The sequence below is a fragment of the Bos grunniens genome, chromosome 12 (genome assembly GCF_055505025.1).
Source record: "Bos grunniens cultivar Pamir isolate PY7600 chromosome 12, Bosgru_T2T1.0, whole genome shotgun sequence".
Lineage (NCBI taxonomy): Eukaryota > Metazoa > Chordata > Mammalia > Artiodactyla > Bovidae > Bos > Bos grunniens.
In genome coordinates this window covers 70523113-70548674 of record NC_141176.1, presented here as the reverse complement: position 1 = coordinate 70548674, position 25562 = coordinate 70523113, and the positions used below count along the sequence as shown (strand labels likewise).

General features: G+C 41.2%; 1 protein-coding gene across 1 annotated transcript in view; it reads right to left on the bottom strand.

Annotated features, from left to right (window-relative positions):
* Positions 1 to 22918, bottom strand: part of LOC147361869 (ATP-binding cassette sub-family C member 4-like) — a 368491-nt gene extending 345573 nt beyond the window's left edge. Inside the window, exon 1 of the mRNA XM_086328626.1 lies at positions 22791 to 22918. Within this exon, the coding sequence (XP_086184752.1) occupies positions 22791 to 22864 (74 nt within the window). The 5' untranslated portion in view covers positions 22865 to 22918. The remainder of the gene's footprint in view (positions 1 to 22790) is intronic.
* Between the last annotated feature and the right edge of the window lie 2644 nt (positions 22919 to 25562).

Sequence of the window (25562 nt, the reverse complement as noted above, 5' to 3'; positions counted from 1 at the left end):
AACACACAGAAATCCCTTGCATTCCTATACACTAATAATGACAAAACAGAAAGAGAAATTAAGGAAACAATTCCACTCACCATTGCAACGGAAAGAATAAAATACTTAGGAATATATCTACCTAAAGAAACTAAAGACCTATATATAGAAAACTATAAAACACTGGTGAAAGAAATCAAAGAGGACACTAATAGATGGAGAAATATACCATGTTCATGGATTGGAAGAATCAATATAGTGAAAATGAGTATACTACCCAAAGCAATTTATAGATTCAATGGAATCCCTATCAAGCTACCAACGGTATTCTTCACAGAGCTAGAACAAATAATTTCACAATTTGTATGGAAATACAAAAAACCTCGAATAGCCAAAGCTATCTTGAGAAAGAAGAATGGAACTGGAGGAATCAACCTACCTGACTTCAGGCTCTACTACAAAGCCACAGTTATCAAGACAGTATGGTACTGGCACAAAGACAGAAATATTGACCAATGGAACAAAATGCCCAAAGATAAATCCACGCACATATGGACACCTTATCTTTGACAAAGGAGGCAAGAATATACAATGGATTAAAGACAATCTCTTTAACAAGTGGTGCTGGGAAAACTGGTCAACCACTTGTAAAAGAATGAAACTAGAACACTTTCTAACACCTAACATCTAAAGATGTTTAACATCTAAAGATCTAAACGTAAGACCAGAAACTATAAAACTCCTAGAGGAGAACATAGGCAAAACACTCTCCGACATACATCACAGCAGGATCCTCTATGATCCACCTCCCAGAACATTGGAAATAAAAGCAAAAGTAAACAAATGGGACCTAATTAAACTTAAAAGCTTCTGCACAACAAAGGAAACTACTAGCAAGGTGAAAAGGCAGCCTTCAGAATGGGAGAAAATAATAGCAAATGAAGCAACTGACAAACAACTAATCTCAAAAATATACACGCAACTTCTACAGCTCAACTACAGAAAAATAAATGACCCAATCCAAAAATGGGCCAAAGAACTAAATAGACATTTCTCCAAAGAAGACATATAGATGGCTAACAAACACATGAAAAGATGCTCAACATCACTCATTATCAGAGAAATGCAAATCAAAACCACTATGAGGTATCATTTCACGCCACTCAGAATGGCTGCGATCCAAAAGTCTACAAGCAATAAATGCTGGAGAGGATGTGGAGAAAAGGGAACCCTCTTACACTGTTGGTGGGAATGGAAACTAGTACAGCCACTATGGAGAACAGTGTGGAGATTCCTTAAAAAACTGGAAATAGAACTGCCTTATGACCCAGCAATCCCACTGCTGGGCATACACACTGAGGAAACCAGAAGGGAAAGAGAAACGTGTACCCCAGTGTTCATCACAGCACTGTTTATAATAGCCAGGACATGGAAGCAACCTAGATGCCCATCAGCAGATGAATGGATAAGAAAGCTTTGGTACATATACACAATGGAGTATTACTCAGCCATTAAAAAGAATACATTTGAATCAGTTCTAATGAGGTGGATGAAACTGGAACCTATTATACAGAGTGAAGCCAGAAAGAAAAACACCAATACAGTATACTAATGCATATATATGGAATTTAGAAAGATGGTAACAATAACCCTGTGTACGAGACAGCAAAAGAGACACTGATGTAGAGATCAGTCTTATGGACTCTGTGGGAGAGGGAGAGGGTGGGGAGATTTGGGAGAATGGCATTGAAACATGTATAATATCATGTATGAAACGAGTCACCAGTCCAGGTTAGATGCACGATACTGGATGCTTGGGGCTGGTGCACTGGGACGACCCAGAGGGAGGGTACGGGGAGGGAGGAGGGATGAGGGTTCAGGATGGGGAGCACGGGTATACCTGTGGCAGATTCATTTCGATATTTGGCAAAACTAATACAATATTGTAAAGTTTAAAAATAAAAATTTAAAAAAAAAAATGGACATTAGGGCTAAGAAAGACCTGAGAAGTGGTTCCAAAATTTTAGCATCTGAATCACTCAGGAAACAAGTTTAAAAATTCAGATTTCAGGATGACACTTCTTTCTTCACCCCAACCTCAACATAATCACAAGAGATTATGATCCTATGAGTAAGAAATGGGATTCATAATTTTACATTTTTAATCCATTTGGGAAATAAACCATGGCAATTTACAGAAGAAAATGTTATCTTACAATTGTTAAGAAATAAAAGGAAGGTGGCATGACTATCTTTCAGTATTTATTTACCATTTACAAATGGCAACCCACTCGACTATTCTTGCCTGGAGAATCCCATGGACAGAGGAGCCTGGTGGGCTACAGTCCATAGGCTCACAAGGAGTCAGATAGGACTTAATGACTAACACTTACTTACTTACTTACCTGCCAGATGCTATTTTAAATGTTTCACCAGTGTGTCTGGTTCATTTAATGCTTTTCACCATCTGATAAGGTGGGTATGATGATCAGGTAAGCAGCAGAGGTCAGATCTGTATTCAGGCAATCTGGCTTCAAATGGGGTGCCACTCCACTGTACTACCCAACCAGGATGAGGGTGCAGTGTTGTGTAAATGAGCCTCTGGCCATGGTGCTGGGAAAACAACATGGGCACTATCCTGCTATCTTGCGTTCACTCCTATGGCCCTACTAATCCAACAGCTCACTCAGAGGGGCATGCCTTTCAGAAGGCAGGACCCCAATCCTAGCCCTGATAGCCCTAAAGACAGGATAGTTATAAGATCTGCCTCAACTCATCATAAGTGCAACTGTGTAAGAAACGATGGAAGATAAGGATCAGAAAGCAGACTCAGAAGAATCCTTGAAGGCTCAGTTCAGTTCAGTCACTCAGTCATGTCTGACTCTTTGCGACCCCATGAATCGCAGCATGCCAGGCTTCCCTATCCATCACCAACTCCCGGAGTTCACTCAAACTCATGTCCATTGAGTCGGTGATGCCATCCAGCCATCTCATCCTCTGTCATCCCTTTCTCCTCCTCCCCCTAATCCTTTCCAGCATCAGGGTCTTTTCCAATGAGTCAACTCTTCACATGAGGTGGCCAAAGTATTGGAGTTTCAGCTTCAGCATCAGTCCTTCCAATGAACACCCAGGACTGATCTCCCTTAGAATGGACTGGTTGGATCTCCTTGCAGTCCAAGGGACTCTCAAGAGTCTTCTCCAACACCACAGTTCAAAAGCATCAATTCTTCAGCGCTCAGCTTTCTTCACAGTCCAACTCTCACATCCATACATGACCACTGGAAAAACCATAGCCTTGACTAGATGGACCTTTTTTGGCAAAGTAATGTCTCTGCTTTTGAATATGCTATCTAGATTGGTCATAACTTTCCTCCCAAGGAGTAAGCATCTTTTAATTTCATGGCTGCAATCACCATCTGCAGTGACTTTGGAGCCCAAAAAAGTAAAGTCTGACACTGTTTCCACGAATGTTGACATTCGTTAAGCCAGTTTTTTCACTCTCCTCTTTCACTTTCATCAAGAGGCTTTTTAGTTCCTCTTCACTTTCTGCCATAAGGGTGGTGTCATCTGCATATCTGAAGTTATTGATATTTCTCCCAGCAATCTTGATTCCAGCTTGTGCTTCTTCGAGCCCAGCATTTCTCATGATGCACTCTGCATGTAAGTTAAATAAGCAGGATGAGGGCTAGGGCTAAAGAATTACTCTTGAGAGCAGGAGGTGGGAGAGGTTTTTAAGCAAGAGTACAGCATGGGTTTGTTTTAGGGGAAAGACTGGTAGCAGGAATGCACGTTGGGAGGAAGAGAAGCCAAAAGTGTTAGGTGAGGACTGCAGGGGCGGGGAGGGGGAGGGGGGGGTTCGAGGAACACAAACTCCAGAAGCTGCCTTCCCTGTGGGCCCCACACATCCACACTCAGGAAACAGTTACTGAAAGAATGAGTGACTCCAAGGGCATGTCTAAAGCTGAATCAGTAGGATTTGATGTTAGCAGATGAGAGTGAAGAAGTCAAGGAGAACTGATAGCTTGATGCCTTCAGGACTGGATGGATAAGGATTCCAACAACGCTTCCAGCAATCAAGAGTCACCATAATAAAGTAGGAGAACACACTTCAGATGCATGCCTATACAAAAAGTATATTCAGTCACTAATATGACTGTTAAATGTCTGCTAGATTGAGTTAGCATATTCACTTAATATTCACTCAAACTGAGGGAGTTAAAGCCAGGTAAATAGGAACCTGAGGACTGCCAGCCTCAGTGTGTGCTGAAGATGTGAGTACAGCTGCAGTTAGGGCATAGAGACTTTCCAGCTATGAGGCTCCTAAAAAACTGCCCACACTTTCTGGACATATTTTTCCTTATTTGTAAAGTAAGTATTCATATGATGCCTGCCTCATAGGCATGTTTGAGGATTAAATAAGACATATGTAAAAATGGTAACAAATTATGAGCCCTCATGAAGCATCCAATAGGTGTGATTATCAGTAATGTCATCTCTAGATATATACCTAATATAACAGATTTTTTTAAAGCATTAATCTTTGTGTGTGTGTTAGTCGCTCAGTCATGTCCAACTCTTTGAACCCCATGGTCTGTAGCTACCAGGCTTCTCTTTCCAAAGGATGCTCCAGGCAAGAATACTGGAGAGGGTTGTCACTTCCTACTCCAGGGGATCGTCCTCATCCAGGGATAGAACCTGGGTCTCCTGCATTGCAGGCAAATTCTTTACTGTCTGAGCCACCAAGGAAGCCCTATTAATCTTTATACGGATCTAAAAGTTACCTTCCTGTCTTCAAGTATTCCCTAGCCCCAATAACATGAGGCCTTAACCCTAGAATGGGTGAACACATTAAGATCATCCCATCCTTCCAATTTTAAGCTAGCTAAAGCTGAGCTTCACTCACATTTAGCCACACAAAATTTTCAGGGCCAAGATAAGACCATCCAGTCATTCAGTAGCCTACACTTTTTCACTGTACTACAGGCATCCATCTTCACCCATGGTGGACACAGAAACACAGAAAATGTCTACAGGGGCTTATCTTTCACAAAGAAGGAATCCACAGAGATATCTTCATGATAAGACAGGGTTCCCTGACCCCATCAAAAAGCTGTAATAGGGAAGAACTCCATTTTAGATATGTTTCCTTTACTTTAATCTTTGCATTCTATTGCTTTTGTATAAAGTTAAGAACATTGCCTATAGCCTGAAATATAAAGGACACCCCATTCTCAAGGCTCTGATCTCTAAGGATATAGCACTTTTCCAGTCATACAGAGATATAAAATTTGCAAAACAAAGAATAATATTTGTCTTGTTGGAGGTTCACAGGAACTTCGTGGCCTGACATATGGATAGCTGCAAGAACAAAGGATTATGACACCAAAAGTTTGCACCAACCAACCATGTCCCTCCCTCATCTTGCCTTTTAAAACACTTTGCTGAAACCCTTTGGGGTTTGAATAAGGCAGAAACCACCCATCTCCTTGCATGGCCCTGCAATAAACATTGATCTGCTCCAAACTCTGACATTTAAACTCGTTTACCCTCACTGTGCTTAGAGCACACAAATTTGTGTACAGTAACAAAGTTAAAGACAAGATTAGGATAAAGGTGATCCACACTCCACAGAGAAGACAAAGCCTGGGAGACAGACAATGAGGTGTAAATAAAGCCTCAAATAGTCAGAAGACCAGAAGTGGGATGTCACACCTACAACACTTGCAAAGTCCAACAGCAAGAAGAAAGACTTTTCTTTCCTTACAAGGATTCAGCCAATGAAAAGTTATGGACCACAACAACCCTCCCAACTTCCTTTCCCTCTATAAAAGAGTTCTCCTTCCCTTGCCCTTTGGGGACTTGCATGTGACTCACCATGGTTGCAGACACTGAATTGCAATTCTCTGCTGATCCCAAATAAACCCACCTTTGTTGGAGAAATATCTGATAGTCTATGTGCTTTGGGTCAACAGAGAAAGGGAGTCAACACATTGGGGGACACCCAGAAGACTCAGAAAGACAAATTATCCACTTGACACACCTGAATGGACACTAGTTGACACTTCTCAGGCTGACCAGATGCAGGACTATAAAGATCCAAAAAATCAAGAATAAACTACAGGAGATAAACTTATACTTGTTATACTATCTATTCCACTATAAGGAATTAGTTGTAAATTTTAATGCACCTTTAGTCTGTTCTACATCTTGCTTGAAGCTGTAGTTATTGTATAAAATTGCCAAAATCATCAAACTAAATGTTTAATGGAAACAGAGAAATAGCCCTGGTGAGCTCACCTAGCCTCTGTTTACGACACGTGGATTTCTGACTGTTAGTGAAAAACAACAAGATTAATACATATGGTCGGAGAAGGCAATGGCACCCCACTCCAGTACTCTTGCCTGGAAAATCCCAGGGACGCAGGAGCCTGGTGGGCTGCTGTCTATGGGGTCGCACAGAGTCGGACACAACTGATGCGACTTAGCAGCAGCAGCAGCAATACATACGGTATTCTGAAAATAATGTAAAGAATCCTAGTTTGAAATTAAACATTTATATACATTCATGATCACTAGTTACTGAAAGCCTAAACCATCTCTGCTCTCAGCCAGTTCACATCCCCCCTCATGTCATCAGCTTTTCTGACAAGAGCCTCCAGAGAGTCTGTCTTGACACCAGCGGCAGTTTCCACATCCACACTCCCTTTGTAAGTGGAGAGTTTGAAGTAGGAGATAGATGGACCCTGGGCTAGACAACTAGTATTCGTCAAGAGGAGTAAAATTCAAGCTTTGTTCTCACCCAAACACTTCAATGACAAAGCTAGTGGTAAAAGCTGAGCTCTGCTAAAACAAAGAGATAAGGTGCCCACTCCTGAGGTCAAGGAAAACTTTCCCTTCCACACATACACAGAAGGTTCCTTGGAGTTCAAAAAGGGAGGGGGCTTCACCCCATAATAAGCATAGACATGCACCTATAGGCCTCTGCAGTGGGATCCATCTTGGCAAAATCTTGGAGAGGGTCCAAGGACCAGTCAGGTGAGAAGAAAGAAACGAGATAACTGGCCAAGTAAACAAATACCCACATAATTGCACTCATCTCACACACAATCAAAATAATGCTCAAAGTTCTCCAAGTCAGGCTTCAACAGCACCTGAACCAAGAACTTCCAGATGTTCAAGCTGTATTTTAAAAAGGCAGAGGAACCAGAGATCAAATTGCCAATATCTGTGATCATAGAAAAAGCAAGAGAATTCCAGAAAAACATGTACTTCTCCTTCATTGACTGTATGCTAAAGCCTTTAACTGTGTGGATCACAACAAACTCTGGAAAATTCTTAAAGAGATGGAAATACCAGACCACCTTACCTGCCTCCTGAGAAACCTGTATGCAGGTCAAGAAGCAACAGTTAGAATTGGACATGGCACAATAGACTGGTTCCAAATGAGGAAAGGAGTACATCAAAGCTGTATATTGTCACCCTGCTTATTTAACTTATATGCAGAGTAAGGCTGCTTAGAACCCAAAAGTCTCCATTTCTGGAGGAACCAGCCCCCCACCTCAAAAAAAGAAAACTATTTCATTTTATTCACAGAGGGATAATTTACCAAATTGCTATAAGTCATGAGTAACTTGAGAGGAAGGGCTTCCCTGTATCTGGAAAACAGATCAAAACCAATAGCATTCCAATAGAATTCCAACCAACAGAAAAAAAGAACATAAACATTATAACCACATTCACCAGTTTACTTGGTAATCAATACCTTTGTTAATTTCTTTAGAAGCCATCACGTTTTCCATTAGGATTTTTAATGTGGTACCAGTTCAGCAGTATCATTTGAAATTTATCAGAGACCTGCACTTGTCAAAAAGTCCTACGAAGCTTCTTGAAGATGAAGCACTTTTGCCAAAGCATCAGAACTGTCTATAAATAATAGAGTTAAAAGGCACGGTTAAACACCTAATTACAATGTAATAACTAGATTATGACTAGTAACATTTTATCAGAAGATACTCAAATTTTAGAATCTATATATAATTTCTGTGATATTTATATTAATAATATTTATCCATACTATATAATCTGAGGGGGTTAGCATTCATTTGACAATGCTTCCTGTGTAATTTAACATACAAACCAATCCTAGTTAAATTTTTTTTCTCTGAGATGGTTCAGAGGCTCTCTGAAGCAACCAAAAGTTAGCTGAAGTCAAAAAACTTTGAGACTTGGTAGTAAGTTTGTAAAAAATATCAAAAAGTTTTAAAAACATTTGGTCAGATAGAATCATAGTCCACTGTGCCCAGCAATCCCACTACTGGACATATACCCTGAGAAAACCATAATTGAAAAAGATACATGTATTCCAATGTTCATTGTAGCACTATTAACAATAGATAGGACATGGAAGCAACCTAAATGTCCATCAACTGATGAATGGATAAAGAAGTTGTGGTACATATATGCAATGGAATATTACTCAGCCATAAAAAGGAACACATTTGAGGCTATTCTAATGAGGTGGATGAACCCAGAGCCTGTTATACAGACTGAAGTCAGAAAGAGGAAAACAAATATCATATTTTAATGTATATATATATGGAATCTACAAAGATGGTATTGATAGACCTATTTGCAGAGCAGAAATGGAGACACAGACATAGAGAACACACTTGTGGACAAAGTGAGGGAAGGAGAGGATGAGACTAATTGAGAGAATAACAAGGAAACAGATATATTACCATATGTAAAATAGATAACCAGTGGGAATTTACTGTATGACAACTCAGGGAGCTCAACCTGGTGCTCTGTGTCAACCTAGAGGGGTAGATGCAGTGGGAGGTAGGAGAGAGGTTCAAGAGGAAGGGGACGTATATATACACCCATGGCTGATTCATGTTGATGTACGGCACAAACCAACACGATATTGTAAAGCAATTATCCTCCAATCAAAAATAAATAATTTAAAAAAAAAGAATCCTATGTCACTGTGAATATTTACAAACAAATCAGATTGCTTAAAGGCAAGGAAGTTCACAAAATCTGCTGTCAAAAGCAGTATTCTAAGTAAAACTTATTTTCTTAGCAGAGTGGAAACAAGACTAGTACTGTACCATCCTACTTTTAATAACAAAATCCATTTACTTAACTAAGTTTAACCTAACCTCAGCTCAACCATGTACAAAACTCCTTTTTCTACTCAAAACATATTTCCTACTATATACTGAAATGTTTCTTTTATTATTTTTAGCGGCTTTAGTCACATATTTAAAATAGAATCCTCAACTCTTAAAAATCTTATTAATTCCTAGTGGAAACCAAGTGGCAAGTAATTGTGAACTGTTTGTCATAGCAGCACTTCCTGATTGGAAACTTATGCTTTAGTTTTCCTTTCCTAACAAGGCAAAAAAAGGTAGGTCAACTTAGACCTGCCCAGCAACAAATGTTCCAATATTTCATCCTATTTGAAATGGCACAGATAGTCACTGAATTCTTATCATTCAGCTTTAGTTTCAGGTTATCAAAATCTGAAGATTTGAGATGATGTTTTCAAAACATAAGTACTGCTATAGAGTTTACCTTTTATCATATCAAGTTATTTTTCTTGATGACAAATGCCTATGTTAATCAAACTAACAAGCTTAAGCTAGCTTCAATAGTACATGATTCAGTACTAAATATTCCCTAGATCATGTGAACCTGCAATATATTTGGCTGATGTTTTAAAGATTTGCAAGTAGTATTTAATTTGTAAGGGTTTACTTTTAAGTCAGTTAAGTAGAGCTCATTTACGAATTAATTTTTACATACGGATGGAACCAGAGATCTCAGTTTTTCTGCTTGAGTTTAAAAAGGCCTTTCTCTAAAAACCTCCCTGGTGGAGGAAGAGCTAAGATGGAGGAAGAATAGGATGGGGAGACCACTTTCTCCCCCACAAATTCATCAAAAGAACATTTAAATGCCAAGTAAATTCCACAAAACAACTTCTGAATGCTGGCAGAGGACATCAGGCACCCAGAAAAGCAGCCCATTGTCTTCGAAAGAAGGTAGGGAAAAATATAAAAGAAAAAAAGGAGACAAAATAGGGAGGGACAGAGCTCCATCCCGGGAAGGGAGTCTTAAAAAGAGAGAAGTTTCCAAACACCAGGAAACACTCTCACTGCCGAGTCTGTGCCAAGCCTTGGAAGCACAGAGGCAACATAACAGGGAGGAAAAATAAATAAACAATTAAACCTACAGATTACAAGCCCAAGGGTAACTCCCCCAGCGGAGAAGCAGTGCAGACGCCTGCACCCACCACTAGCAAGCGGGGGCTGGGCAGGGAGGCGCGAGCTGCATCGCTTACAGTAAGGAACTGGCCTGAATGCCCCGAGCGCTATCTGAGTGAAATAACTTGGGCTAGCAAACAAGACTGTGGGATAACTACCACGTGAAAAGCCAGCCCTAACCTAAGACACCACCAGGCCCGCGCACAGAACAAAGGACTGAACAGAGATAGCCAGCTGCAGACAATCCCCCTCCAGTGATAGGCAGCCAGAGCCGGAAGGGGGCAATCGCAGCCCCAGAGAGACATTATCTACAAAGCTGTAAGCAGGCTTCTTTGCTAACTAAGAGTTCTTGGGGTTCTGGACGGTAAACATCCCCCTTAGAAGGTGCGCCAATTGTACACCCAGAAAACCAAGTGGCGGGGAGGCAATAAGTCGCAGCAACAGTGCTTGCCAAACACCTCATTACCCGAGCTGCTTGGACCTTGGAAGGGCACAAAACACAGGCCCAACTGAGTCTGCGCCTCTGAGGACTACCCGAGTGCCTGAACCTGAGTGGCTTAGACCTGGAAGGTGCATGCAGCCCAGGGCCAGCCTCAGATGGTTCCCGGCAGAGCAACCTAGGGCATGAGCAGTGTGGGCAGGGAGGGTACACGCGTTGTGAGCAGGGGCAGGCCCAGTGTGGCTGAGGCACTGCGAGCACATGCCAGTGTTATTTGTTTGCAGCGTCCCTCCCTCCCCACAGTGCGACTGAACAAGGGAGCTTAAAAAAATAAATAAATAAAGTGTCCACCACTGCCCCCTTTGTGTCAGGGTGGAAATCAGACACTGAAGACACCAGCAAACAGAAGACATTAAAACAGAGGGAACCGCCTTGGAAGCGACAGGTGCAATAGATTAAAACCCTGTCGTTAGTATGGACTACATAGGAAGGGGCCTATAGATCTTGAGAAATATAAGCTGGACCAAGGAACTAGCCAAAAATGAACTGACCCCACAATACCCACAACAACACCAGAGAAAGTCCTAGATATATTTTTATTATTTGCATGATCACTCTTTTTTTTTTTTAATTTTTAAAAAAAATTTTCAGTCCTCTATTACTCCTTTAATTTTCACTTTTATAACGTACTATTACTTTGCAAAAAAAAAAAAAAAAAGACCATATTTTTTAAAAGCAAACTTCATATATATATTTTATAATTTTTGTGACTTTATCTTTTCTTTCTTTTTTTTTTTCTTCTTTTCTTTAACATTGTATTTCTGAAATGCCAAACTCTACTCTAGATTTTTAATTTTTGCTTTTTGGTATTTGTTATCAATTTTGTACCTATATTTTTTTATATAATTTTTGTGACTTTTTTTCTCTTTGTCTTCTTCTTTTCTTTAATATTGTATTTCTGAAATTCCAAATTCTACTCTAGATTTTTAATTTTTGCTTTTAGGTATTTCTTATCAATTTTGTATCTATATTTTTTTTTATAATTTTTGTGAATTTGTTTTGTTTTGTTTTTTTCTGTCTTGTTCTTCTTCTTTTCTTTAACATTGTATTTTTGAAATTTCAAACTCTACTCTAGATTTTTAATTTTTGCTTTTTGGTATTTGTTATCAATTTTGTACCTATAAGAACCCAATCTTCAGTATCCACTTTTATGTGGTAATGAGATTACTGGCTTGACTGCTTTCTCCTCCTTTGGACTCTCCTTTTTCTCCATCAGGTCGCCTATGTCTCCTCCCTAACCCCTCTCTACTCTACCCAACTCTGAGAATTTCTGTGTGTTCCAGATGGTGGAGAACACTTAGGGAACTGATTACTGGCTGGATCCGTCTCTCTCCTTTTCATTCCCCCCTTTTATCTTCCTGGCCACCTCTGTCTCCTTCCTCCTTCTTCTCTTCTCTGTATAACTCCGTGAACATCTCTGAGCGGTCCAGTTGTGGAGTGCACAAAGGAAGTGATTAATGGCTAGCCTGCTCTCTCCTCTATTGATTCCACCTCAGCTCATTCGGGTCACTTCTAACTCCCTCCTCTCTCCTCTCTCCTCCATGTAACTCTGTGAACATCTCTGGGTGTCCCTCACTGTGGAGAAACTTTTCATCTTTAACCTAGATGTTTTATCAATGGTGCTGTATACAAGAAGTTTTGACACCACCGTAAAAATAAGACTGAAAACCTGAAGCAGGAGGCTTAAATCCAAACCCTGACTCCAGGGAACTACTGACTCCAGGGACCATTAATTGATAGGAGCTCATCAAACGCCTCCATACCTACACTGAAACCAAGCACCACACAAGGGCCAACAAGTTCCAGAGCAAGACATACCATGCAAATCTCCAGCAACACAGGAACACAGCCCTGAGCTCCAATATACAAGCTGCCCAAAGTTACTACAAAACCATAGACATCTCATAACTCATTACTGGACACTTCATTGCACTCCAGAGAGAAGAAATCCAGCTCCACCCACCAGAACACCGACACAAGCTTCCCTAACCAAGAAACCTTGACAAGCCACATGTACAAACCCACCCACAGTGAGGAAACTCCACAATAGAGAACTCCACAAACTGCCAGAATACAGAAAGGACAACCGAAACTCAGCAATATAAACAAGATGAAGACACAGAGGAATACCTAGCAGGTAAAGGAACAGGATAAATGCCCACCAAACCAAACAAAAGAGAAAGAGATAGGGAATCTACCTGATAAAGAATTCTGAATAATGATAGTGAAAATGATCCAAAATCTTGAAATCAAAATGGAATCACAGATAAATAGGCTGGAGACAAGGATTGAGAAGATGCAAGAAAGGTTTAAAAAGGACCTAGAGGAAATAAAAAAGAGTCAATATATAATGAATAATGTGATAAATGAGATCAAAAACACTCTGAAGGCAACAAATCAAATAGTAGAATAACAGAGGCAGAAGATAGGATTAGTGAATTAGAAGATAGAATGATAGAAATAAATGAATCAGAGAGGATAAAAGAAAAACGAATTAAAAGAAATGAGGACAATCTCAGAGACCTCCAGGACAATATTACAACGCTACACCATTCGAATCATAGGAGTCCCAGAACAAGAAGACAAAAAGAAAGACCATGAGAAAATACTTGAGGAGATAATAGTTGAAAACTTCCTGAAAATGGGGAAGGAAATAACCATCCAAGTCCAAGAAACCCAGAGAGTCCGAAACAGGATAAACCCAAGGCAAAACACCCCAAGACACATATTAATCAAGTTAACAAAGATCAAACACAAAGAACAACTATTAAAAGCAGCAAGGGAAAAACAACAAATATCACACAAGGGAATTCCCATAAGGATATCAGCTGATCTTTCAATGGAAACTCTTCAAGCCAGGAGGGAATGACAAGACATATTTAAACTGATGAAAGAAAATAACCTACAGCCCAGATTACTGTACCCAGCAAGGATCTCATTCAAATATGAAGGAGAAATCAAAAGCTTTACAGACAAGCAAAAGCTGAGAGATTCAGCACCACCAAACCAGCTCTCCAACAAATACTAAAGGATATTCTCTAGACAGGAAACACAAAGGGGTGTATAAACTCGAACCCAAAACAATAAAGCAAATGGCAACGGGATCATACTTCTCAATAATTACCTTAAATCTAAATTGATTGAATGCCCAACCAAAAGACAAAGACTAGCTGAATGGATACAAAAACAAGACCCCTATATATGTTGTCTACAAGAGACCCACCTCAAAACAGGGGACACAGACACACTGAAACTGAAAGGCTGGAAAAAGATTTTCCATGCAAATAGAGACCAAAAGGAAGCAGGAGTAGCAATATTCATATCAGATAAAATAGACTTTCAAACAAAGGCTGTGAAAAGAGACCAAGAAGGTCACTACATAATGATCAAAGGATCAATCCAAGAAGAAGATATAACAATTACAAATATATATGCACCCAACATAGGAGCACCACAGTATGTAAGACAAATGCTAACACGTATGAAAGGGGAAATTAACAATAACACAATAATAGTGGGAGACTTTGATACCCCACTCACACCTATGGATAGATCAACTAAACAGAAAATTAACAAGGAAACACAAACTTTAAATGATACAATAGACCAGTTAGACCTAATTGATATTCTATAGGACATTTCATCCCAAAACAATGAATTTCACCGTTTTCTCAAGTGCACACGGAACCTTCTCCAGGATAGATCACTTCCTGGGCCTTAAATCTAGCCTTGGTAAATTCAGAAAAACTGAAATCATTCCAAGCATCTTTTCTGACCACAATTAGATTAGATTGATTAGAAAAGATTAGATCTCAGAAAAGATTAGATTTTAGAAAAGATTAATTAGAAAAGATTAGATCTCAAGTACAGGAGAAAAACTATTAAAAATTCCAACATATGGAGGCTGAACAACACGCTGCTGAATAACCAACAAATCACAGAAGAAATCAAAAAAGAAATCAAAATTTGCATAGAAACAAATGAAAATGAAAACCCAACAACCGAAAACCTGTGGGACACTGTAAAGGCAGTCCTAAGGGGAAAGTTCACAGCAATACAGGCATACCACAAGAAATAAGAAAAAAGTCAAATAAATAACCTAAATCTACACCTAAAGCAACTAGAAAATGAAGAAATGAAAAACCCCAGGGTTAGTAGAAGGAAAGAAATCTTAAAAATTAGGGCAGAAATAAATGCAAAAGAAACAAAGGAGGCCATAGCAAAAATCAACAAAGCCAAAAGCTGGTTCTTTGAAAGGATAAATAAAACTGACAAACCATTAGCCAGACTCATCAAGAAACAAAGGGAGAAAAATCAAATCAATAAACTTAGAAGTGAAAATGGAGATATCACAGACAACACAGAAATACAAAGGATCATAAGAGACTACTATCAGCAACTATATGCCAATAAAATGAACAACGTGGAAGAAATGGACAAATTCTTAGAAAAATACAACTTTCCAGAACTGGACCAGGAAGAAATAGAAAATCTTAACAGACCCATCACAAGCACAGAAACTGAAACTGTAATCAGAAATCTTCCAGCAAACAAAGGCCCAGGTCCAGCCGGCTTCACAGCTGAATTCTACCAAAAATTTAGAGAAGAGCTAATACCTATCCTACTCAAACTCTTCCAGAAAATTGCAGAGGAAGGTAAACTTCCAAACTCATTCTATGAGGCCACCATCACCTTAATACCAAAACCTGACAAAGATGCCACAAAAAAAGAAAATGACAGGCCAATATCACTGATGAACATAGATGCAAAAATCCTTAACAAAATTCTAGTAATCAGAATCCAACAACACATTAACAAGATCATACACCATGACCAAGTGGGCTTTATCCCAGGGATACAAGGATTCTTCAATATCCACAAATCAATCAATGTAATACACCACATTAACAAATTGAAAAATAAAAGCCATATGATTATATCAATAGATGCAGAGAAAGCCTTTGACAAACTTCAACATCCATTTATGATAAAAACTCTCCAGAAAGCAGGAATAGAAGGAACATACCTCAACATAATAAAAGCTATATATGACAAACCCACAGCAAACATTATCCTCAGTGGTGAAAAATTGAAAGCATTTCCCCTAAAGTCAGGAACAAGACGAGGGTGCCCACTTTCACCATTACTATTCAACATAGTTTTGGAATTTTTGGCCACAGCAATCAGAGCAGAAAAAGAAATAAAAAGAATCCAAATTGGAAAAGAAGAAGTAAAACTCTCACTGTTTGCAGATGACATGATCCTCTACATAGAAAACCCTAAAGACTCCACCAGAAAATTACTAGAACTAATCAATGAATATAGTAAAGTTGCAGGATATAAAATCAACACACAGAAATCCCTTGCATTCCTATACACTAATGATGAGAAAATAGAAAGACAAATTAAGGAAACAATTCCATTCACCATTGCAACGGAAAGAATAAAATACTTAGGAATATATCTACCTAAAGAAACTAAAGACCTATATATAGAAAACTATGGTGAAAGAAATCAAAGAGGACATTAATAGATAGAGAAATATACCATGTTCATGGATTGGAAGAATCAATATAGTGAAAACGAGTATACTACCCAAAGCAATTTATAGATCAATGGAATCCCTATCAAGCTACCAACGGTATTCTTCACAGAGCTAGAACAAATAATTTCACAATTTGTATGGAGATACAAAAAACCTCAAATAGCCAAAGCAATCTTGAGAAAGAAGACTGGAACTGGAGGAATCAACCTGCCTGACTTCAGGCTCTACTACAAAGCCACAGTTATCAAGACAGTATGGTACTGGCACAAAGACAGAAATATAGATCAATGGAACAAAATAGAAAGCCAAGAGATAAATCTATAGACACCTTATCTTTGACAAAGGAGGCAAGAACATACAATGGATTAAAGACAATCTCTTTAAAAAGTGGTGCTTGGAAAACTGGTCAACCACTTGTAAAAGAATGAAACTAGAACACTTTCTAACACCATACACAAAAATAAACTCAAAATGGATTAAAGATCTAAACGTAAGACCAGAAACTATACAACTCCTAGAGGAGAACACAGGCAAAACACTTTCTGACATGCATCACAGCAGGATCCTCTATGACCCACCTCCCAGAATATTGGGAATAAAAGCAAAAATAAACAAATGGGACCTAATTAAACTTAAAAGCTTCTGCACAACAAAGGAAACTATAAGCAAGGTGAAAAGACAGCCTTCAGAATGGGAGAAAATAATAGCAAATGAAGCAACTGACAAACAACTAATCTCAAAAATACACAAGCAACTCCTGCAGCTCAATTCCAGAAAAATAAATGACCCAATCCAAAAATGGGCCAAAGAACTAAATAGATATTTCTCCAAAGAAGACATATAGATGGCTAACAAACACACGAAAAGATGCTCAACATCACTCATTATCAGAGAAATGCAAATCAAAACCACTATGAGGTACCGTTTCATGCCAGTCAGAATGGCTGTGATCCAAAAGTCTACAAGCAATAAATACTGGAGAGGGTGTGGAGAAAAGGGAACCCTCTTACACTGTTGGTGGGAATGCAAACTAGTACAGCCACTATGGAGAACAGTGTGGAGATTCCTTAAAAAAATGGAAATAGAACTGCCTTATGACCCAGCAATCCCACTGCTGGGCATACACACTGAGGAAACCAGAATTGAAAGAGACACGTGTACCCCAATGTTCATCACAGCACTGTTTTAATAGCCAGGACATGGAAGCAACCTAGATGTCCATCAGCAGATGAATGGATAAGAAAGCTTTGGTACATATACACAATGGAGTATTACTCAGCCATTAAAAAGAATACATTTGAATCAGTTCTAATGAGGTGGATGAAACTGGAACCTATTATACAGAGTGAAGTAAGCCAGAAAGAAAAACACCAATACAGTATACTAACGCATATATATGGAATTTAGAAAGATGGTAACGACAACCCTGTATATGAGACAACAAAATAGACAGATGTATAGAGCAGTCTTTTGGACTCTTGGAAGAGGGAGAGGGTGGGATGATTTGGGAGAATGGCAGTTAAACATGTATATCATATATGAAATGAGTCGCCAGTCCAGGTTCGATGCACAATACTGAAAGCTTGGGGCTGGTGCACTGGACTGACCCAGAGGGATGGTACAGGGAGGAAGGAAGGAGGAGGGTTCAGGATGGGGAACACACGTATACCTGTGGCGGATTCATGTTGATATATGGCAAAACCAATAAAATATTGTAAAGTTAAAAAATAAAATAAAATTTAAAAAAAAAAAAAAAACCTCCCTGGTGGCCCAGTGTTAAGAATCTGCCTGCCAGTTCAGGAAACAGGAGTTTGATCCCTAGTCCAGGAACTAAAATCCCACATGCTGTGAGGCAACTAAGCCTGAGCATCACAGCTACTAAGCCTGCCTGCTACAACAACTCGCAGGCCCTAGAACCTGTGTTCCACAACAGAAGAAGCCACCACCATGAGAAGCCCATGCACCAAAGCTCAAAACATCCCCTGCCCACTGCAATTAAAGAAAGCTCACATGCAGCAACAAAGACCCCATATGCCGCAACAAAGACCCAGAACAGCCAAATAAATAAAGAAATATAAATAACTTGCTAAAAAAAAAATTTTTAAGGCCTTTGTCTATTGTTTCTCCTTGAGAGCCCAAGTAGATTATTTACCTCTCAAGGTGAGGTAGAAGTTGCTAGGCAGTTAGTGTAGATCTGAGACCTTGGTTCCTTTTTTTAATTGCAACCCTCCCAAATAAACATCTCAACCCATTAACCTAAAGCTATACTTGTTGTTCCAGTTTCCAGGCATCCAAAAGAATGCCACCTCAGTCTGGTTGGTCATAAAATATCCAGACCCAAGACAGGACAATCATTAATGCTGTCCAATTTATCAAGAAGAAAAATACCAGATGGACCATTAACTCTTAACCCATACATCTGGTTCTTAAACAGTGGCCTGGGGTCATGAGAAAGAATCACAGGAATGGCGACTCAATGTCTAAAAAAACTGAAAAACTGGGGATCAAAAAAAAAAAACATAAAGATGACAAAGTGTACATAGTTCCCTTCAAAGTGATTGGTCAGAGATTACATATGTCAGGGACATGAGCCAGCCAAAAAGGAACAGATCAATACTAATAAAGACATAAACTGCTATAATTCTCACCTTTTTGGTCACTTCACCCACTCTTGGTGTCAATGCTGGGGCTTTGTACTTCTCTTTACCTTAAAATAAATCCTGCTTGTTTGCTACCATGAGTGTTTGCATGTTAGTGATGTTCATTCTTGGGCTTCATGAACAAGAACTCAGATTCCCATTTCAAAGGTACAGGGAGAAATACAAACTGCTTTTATTAATGGAAACTGAAGAGTTTCCAGCTTTGCAAAAAATACCCACTAGGGGGATTATAAGATAGAACAGAGCTTTGATCATCCATACTTAATTATCCACAGCTAGTGTTATTACTGGAGAAGGCAATGTCAACCCACTCCAGTACTCTTGCCTGGAAAATCCCATGGATGGAGGAGCCTGATAGGCTGCAGTCCATGGGGTCACTAAGAGTCAGACATGACTGGGCAACTTCACTTTCACTTTTCACTTTCATGCATTGGAGAAGGAAATGGCAACTCACTCCAGTGTTCTTGCCTGGAGAATCCCAGGGATGGGGGAGCCTGGTAGGCTGCTGTCTATGGGGTGCACAGAGTTGGACACGACTGAAGTGACTTAGCAGCAGCAGCAGCAGCAGTGTTATTACTATCAAATATCAAACAATTTAAAGAGGTCTCTCAGGGTCACAGTTTCCTAGTCCAAAATTAGAAGTCTTCACCTTCCCATTTCCAAGCACATACACTTTGAAACTCACAAACAGAACATGCTTGGAGAGTTCCTTGCCCTGCTATTGCAGCAAAAATAGAAATGAAGTTTCTCCTCTCCTGAAAGCAAGGGAAGTAAGAACAGTGAACAGCCCAGGGAAGAAACATGGACACGACTGAAAGAATTAATCACTTCTAGTTTTACTTTAACGGTTACTAACCTGTAGTGTAACCAGAAGCTAACCTATTACCCCCTAATACTAGGTAAATTACACCCTGCACTTGGTATTTGCTCTCCCTGACCTCTCTTACAGAAAACTACCCTTTACAGTTTTTTTGCATTTCAGAAAGAAGACTGCAGACCAAAAATCCAGAGACAAGTGGACCCCAATTACCAGGCTGCCTGATGCCAGCTGTGACTGTTTTGAAATAATGCAGGAAGAAAAAAAATGCAAAAACTTCATTGTGCTGTGTCTGTTCAGTCATGTCCAACTCTTTGCAAACCATGGACTATGGCCCATCAGGCTCCTCTATTCATGGAGTTTTCCAGGCAGGAATGGGGAGTGGGTTTCCATTTCCTACTCTAGGGGATCTTCCTGACCCAGGGATCAAACCCACCTGTCTTGCATCTCCTGCATTAGCAGGCGGATTCCTTACTACTGCGCCACCTTGGAAGCCCAAAAACATCATTACTCTGAACTTTATCATTTAGTCTAAGGCCACAAGAGCCAGGCTATATAAAGTCTCTTGGTTCCCCGGGGTGGGGGTATATGGCTCTTGAGGCCTTAGCCTGCTGTGTTCTCCCCTCTGCTGGCTGATTTTTAAAGCCATCTTTCTATTCCCTCCAAACTCTGTCTCCATATATTTTTTATTTGGCATCAGTAGGCAGAGAAAGCCAAAATTTTGGCTGTAGAACTGCTTGAAGTTAAGGAGACAGTTGCCAACTTTGTTACCATTTAAGGTACCAGTATTCATATTCCTCCTTCTATGCCCCTCTTTCCTTAAGGGCCACCAAAGGACCCAGAGAGGCAGCTACACAAACTGAACACCACAGTGGAAAAAAGCATAGGAACTCCCATCCCCTGGGGTCCCCTAGGTGGTCCCATAAAAAGGAAATATCAGAATATGTAGGAAAGATGAAAAGATTGGGTTCTCAGCACAAAAAATCTAATAATCACCCAAGTGTGATCAAAGCCCAAAGGCTGAGACCCACCTAGTTAATAGTCTCAGCTACTACATGGAAAACTGAAGTTTCAGGGACTTCCCTGGTGGGTCAATGGTTAAGAGTCTGAACTTCCACTGCACGGAGTGTGGGTTCAATCCCTGGTTGGGGAACTAAAATCCCAGCAGGCCCCACAGCATGGCCTAAGAGAGTGGGAGAAGAGTTTCACCTCTGAGCCCTTTTTCATCTGTGTTTCCTCCCAGCTCAAGGACCTTCAGTGCTTTCAAGAACAAAGGACTCCAGGGAAGGCCTATAATAGTGAAGAAAAAATTGGATTCCATGTTAAACCTGTTACTTTTATTTTAACCTTTGTATTCTATTGATTTTGCTACAAGTTAATCAGGAAAGGGATGTCTATAGCTCAAACTATACATAATGGCCCCTCAAGTCTTAATGTTAAACTAAAATACCTTTGTTTAGCTTACAGGAAACATCCTGACCCAGACCATCTATGAATGGCTGCAGGACAAAAGATATTAACACACTCAGAGGGGACCAGGAGATATTTGCAATGACTTAGGACCTTTGAGGTTTCCCAGGAGGCTCAGTGATAAAGAAAACACCTGCCAATGCAGAAGGTGTGGGTTTGATCCCTGGGTAGGGAAGATCCTGTGGAGAAGGAAATGGCAACCCTCACCAGTATTCTTGCCTGGGAAATCACATGGACAGAGGAGCCTGGCGGGCTACAGTCCATGGTGTCACAAAAGAGTCAGCCATGATTTAGCAACTCAACAACAACAAATGGCCTTTCTACTTTACCTCCTCACTTCCCTCCCTTTTGTTCTATAAAAGAGACTAGTGTCCAGACCTTGGTAAGATGGTTTCCTAGGACATTAATTTTCAGTCTACTCAGACTTCTAACTTTCCAAATAGAGTGCCCAAACAACCCTTGCCCAAACAACCCCTCTCCCAATTTACTGGCCTGTCCTGGGGCAAGGAGAAGGAGGTCTAACTAGGTAGCAAGACCACCTGCTTCAAGACCATGTACCACTTCTCTAAAGGCTAGAAATAAGACCCCACAGGCTTCGGGGACCCCATCCCCAGGGTTGTCCTCAAAGGAGGAAGCAGAAATACTAGCAATTAAGGAAATGCTCAGTCGCTCAGTAGTGTCAGACTCTTTGCGACCCCGTGGACTGTAGCCTTACAGGCTCCCCTGTCCATGGGATTCTCCAGGCAAGAACACTGGAGTGGGTTGCCATTTTCTACTCCAAATTAAGAAAAGGGGCTGGTCAAATACATTCTTCTGTCGTGGCCGTGTGTCCCAGGCAAAAGCAAAACGTGTTCAAGAATACTGTTCCCATTCGTTAAATACAAAATAACTGTTATTCACCCACATGAAAATTGCCCAAACCAAATACAAGGATGTACAGTAACAGGTGTACTGGAAGACAGGGAGAGAGGGAGACATGGTCATAGACACAGGGACGAAGGGGCCAGGTGAAGTTGGAACTCAGCTGTCACCTAAGGAATATGGGAAAAGGTGGGGACATTATTGGAAGGTGACAACAGTCCAGGGCACTAATTAGATAAAGGAAGGAGGGTAAACGAGTGCAACTTTAGTTCAGAACTGCGAACTCCGGAGCTGTAACTGGGGAAGCCGGCTAAGGATGGAGTGTGGGGATCCAGTCCTTCTCCAGTTGGGCGATGACTCTCCCAGGGCAGCGTCCCAGCCTCCCGCTCCCGCTCTCTAGGCTAGCGGGCCTTCGAGTGGAAAGAGATGCGCCCCAGTCACCAGGTCCCTGGCACCCTCCCCACCTCCGTCAGGTTCTCGCCCGCCGCGGGCACCCAGGCGCAGGCAGAAATCACCCCGCCGGTGTGGGAAGGCTCCACCAAAAGCAAGAAACCGGGCAGTAGGAGAGCCAGCGGAAATCGCTCCCTCATCCCGACCCCTTGGTCCCGGGAAAAGTGCCTGCGGCATTAAGTTCGGGAAAAGTGCCTGCGGCATTAAGTTCGGCAGCGCGTCTCAGCTCAGGCAGGGCGCTCACCAGAATACCAGGCGTGAGCAGAGGTTCGCGTCCTGCAGCGGGTTGGGCTTCCTCTCCGGGAACACCTGCAACATCTTGCTGGCCGAGGGTGTGGGTGAGGATCGTGGCCGTCCTTGCAATCGCTGCCCCTGTTCCTGTAGGGCCCGACAGAGACCTTCGACACTGAGAACCACCTGCGTCTCTGGGACTGGAGTGCCAGCTGCCTGTCGGCTCCCCCTCTTCCAGGTCGCCCGCTAAGCGCCTCTGCCACAGCTGAGGAGTGCCCGGGGGTGGGAGCGATGGGAGCGCCCCGCAACCACCACCCCCAGGTTAGGGAGGACACTGCAAGGAGCCACGCAGGTGGAAGGCAAGGCCATGAGGGCAGCTGATTGAGGTGGATAAGTGAATTACCCGCCACACTGGGTCCTCCCAGACGCCCCAACCTACTCACCTGACTTCAGACTCTAGCAAAGTGCTTGCTGTGAACTCAGGCACCCACCGAGGAGGTGCAGAGGGAGCATAGACTTCGCCACCCACCCACCACCCCACCACGGCGCACCTCCCCCCAACCCCCCGTGCCGCCCCCCACCGCCCCCCCCCACCCCCACGCTGCTGCAGCTGGTAAAAGGAGATAGCAGCCCGACCTCTGGGCAAGCTGCCCTCATCAGTACCAAAAAAGGGCACTGTGGGAGAACTGTAGTGGAGCAGCACCTTTCCCAGGGTATGTGCGCCTCCCCACGCCCTTTTCCTCTGCCTGTCTCTTGTTGTAGAAAAGCTTTACTCTCCTAGGCCTTCCCTGAGTCACAAAAGGCCAACTCAGGATTAATGATTAAAAGAATGTGAACATATTGTCAAAAAATATTTAAACAGTAGATCAGCCATGTAACAGTCTATAGCTCCTCCCTGAAGAACCTAGTAACAGTGTCTGATGCATATCTTGAGTTGTTTTGCTAAAAACTCCACCAGATGCAGTTAACTGCAAAAACCCTGACCAGCAGGAGCCTAAGGATTGATGATGCTAAACCCTGTGACACTAGCTTTGTTACCAACCAATTAAAGAATAGAGCAGTAGCTGATCACACACCCTGGACTCTCTCCCTCACTGTGCTTTTAAAGAGCCTCCCCTGAAATCCATCAGAAAGTTCAGCTCTCTTGAGCATGAACTGCCTGTACTCCTTGCTTTGGCCCTTACAGTAAGTCTCTGTCTGCTCTGAACTCCTATGTTTTGGTTTGTTTGGCCTCACTTTGCCTCCAACTTAGTAACTTGGGTTATACACAATTCATGGCCAAGCATTTGACCTCAAACAACAGCATGGTTTAACACAGTTTGTTTGTTGAGCTATGAAAGGTTGTTGAATCATGCGAAGACACCCAGATTCTTGGCCCCCGGAGGAGAAGAATTCAATCTGAGGCCAGAGACGAGGCTTGATCGCTCAGAGCTTTTGTGTAATAAAGTTTTAATAAAGTATAAACAAAATAGAGAAAGCTTCTGACACAGGCATCATAAGGGGGCAGAAAGAGTATCTACTTGCTAGTGTTAGCAATGAACTTATATACTCTCCAATGAATCCAAAGAATGGCTGGAGGTTGTAAAGACCTCATCAGACCTACTCCCATAATTTACATTTTAAGATAACACTGTCCTCAGGCAGGATACATCCTTGTAAAGACCAGGTCTACTCCCATAATTTACAGTTTAAGATAACAGAAGGTTTAATCCAAAGACTGTCCTTAGGCAGAATACATTATTGTTACATAATCCTAAGGAATTTGGAGAAAGAAAAAAAGTTTGTCCTTTCTTCCTCCTTGAGCATTCCAGACCCCTCTCCCCTTGGGGACCCCTAGACTCCCTATCAACCTGCCTAGGAACTAACTCTCTCAGCTACAAACACCTAAGGAAAGGTAACAGAAGGTTAGAAAAGCTCAAATGATTTTGGAAGACAAATCCATGCAGTTATTGGGAAAGGCTTTTGGCATCTCACATCTTGTATTGTGTGGGGGATTTCTGTGAGTTTTTGCTGCCCTCTTGGATTGGGAAAGGAGAACATGGGGAGAGAGAGGCTGCCTTATGATTTCTTTCATCATGAGCTCAGGGCCTGGCAGAATAAGAGTGACATATGTTCTAGGGCACAGGTCGTATGCTTTTCTGGGGGCCTTACCTCATTTTAACTCTAACAATGCCCTATTCAAGAAAGTAGTATCATCGCTACTTTACAGATAAGAAAAATGAGGACAGCACTTGTCCAAGGTCTTCAAATAAGTGAATGATGAATCCTAATTTAGACTCAAGTGAGATTCCAGCATGGTCTGTCTCACTGGAGGATGGACAGTGTGTGTGAAAAGTGTCTAGAATATGCTGTTTGAATGAGTGACTTCATAACTGAAAGAATAAGATCTTGGGCTCTCACTCAAATCTTTAGTTGTTTGTGTGGCTGTCTTACTAGCTCAGCAGCTCCCCTTCCCTTTCATCATAAATGAAGAAAGATCAAAGTTTGTGGTGCTTATAACAAGATCACTTTATTATTCTTTGACAATTGCCCATCGCCCTTGGCTAAAACATTGTTATTAATAATGGCTTTTAGCTTCAGCCATTCAAAAATGAGTATGTGCTACAGAACTGATGTACAGGAGTTAACAATACAGTACTGCATGCTTTTAATCTTCTAAGAGAGTACATCTTAAGTGTTCCCAACATAAAAAATAAAAAAAGGGAAAATGGATAAAGTGTGAAGTATTACATTTCACAGTGTACACATGTATCTAGTCATCAGACTACAACTTAACTATATACAA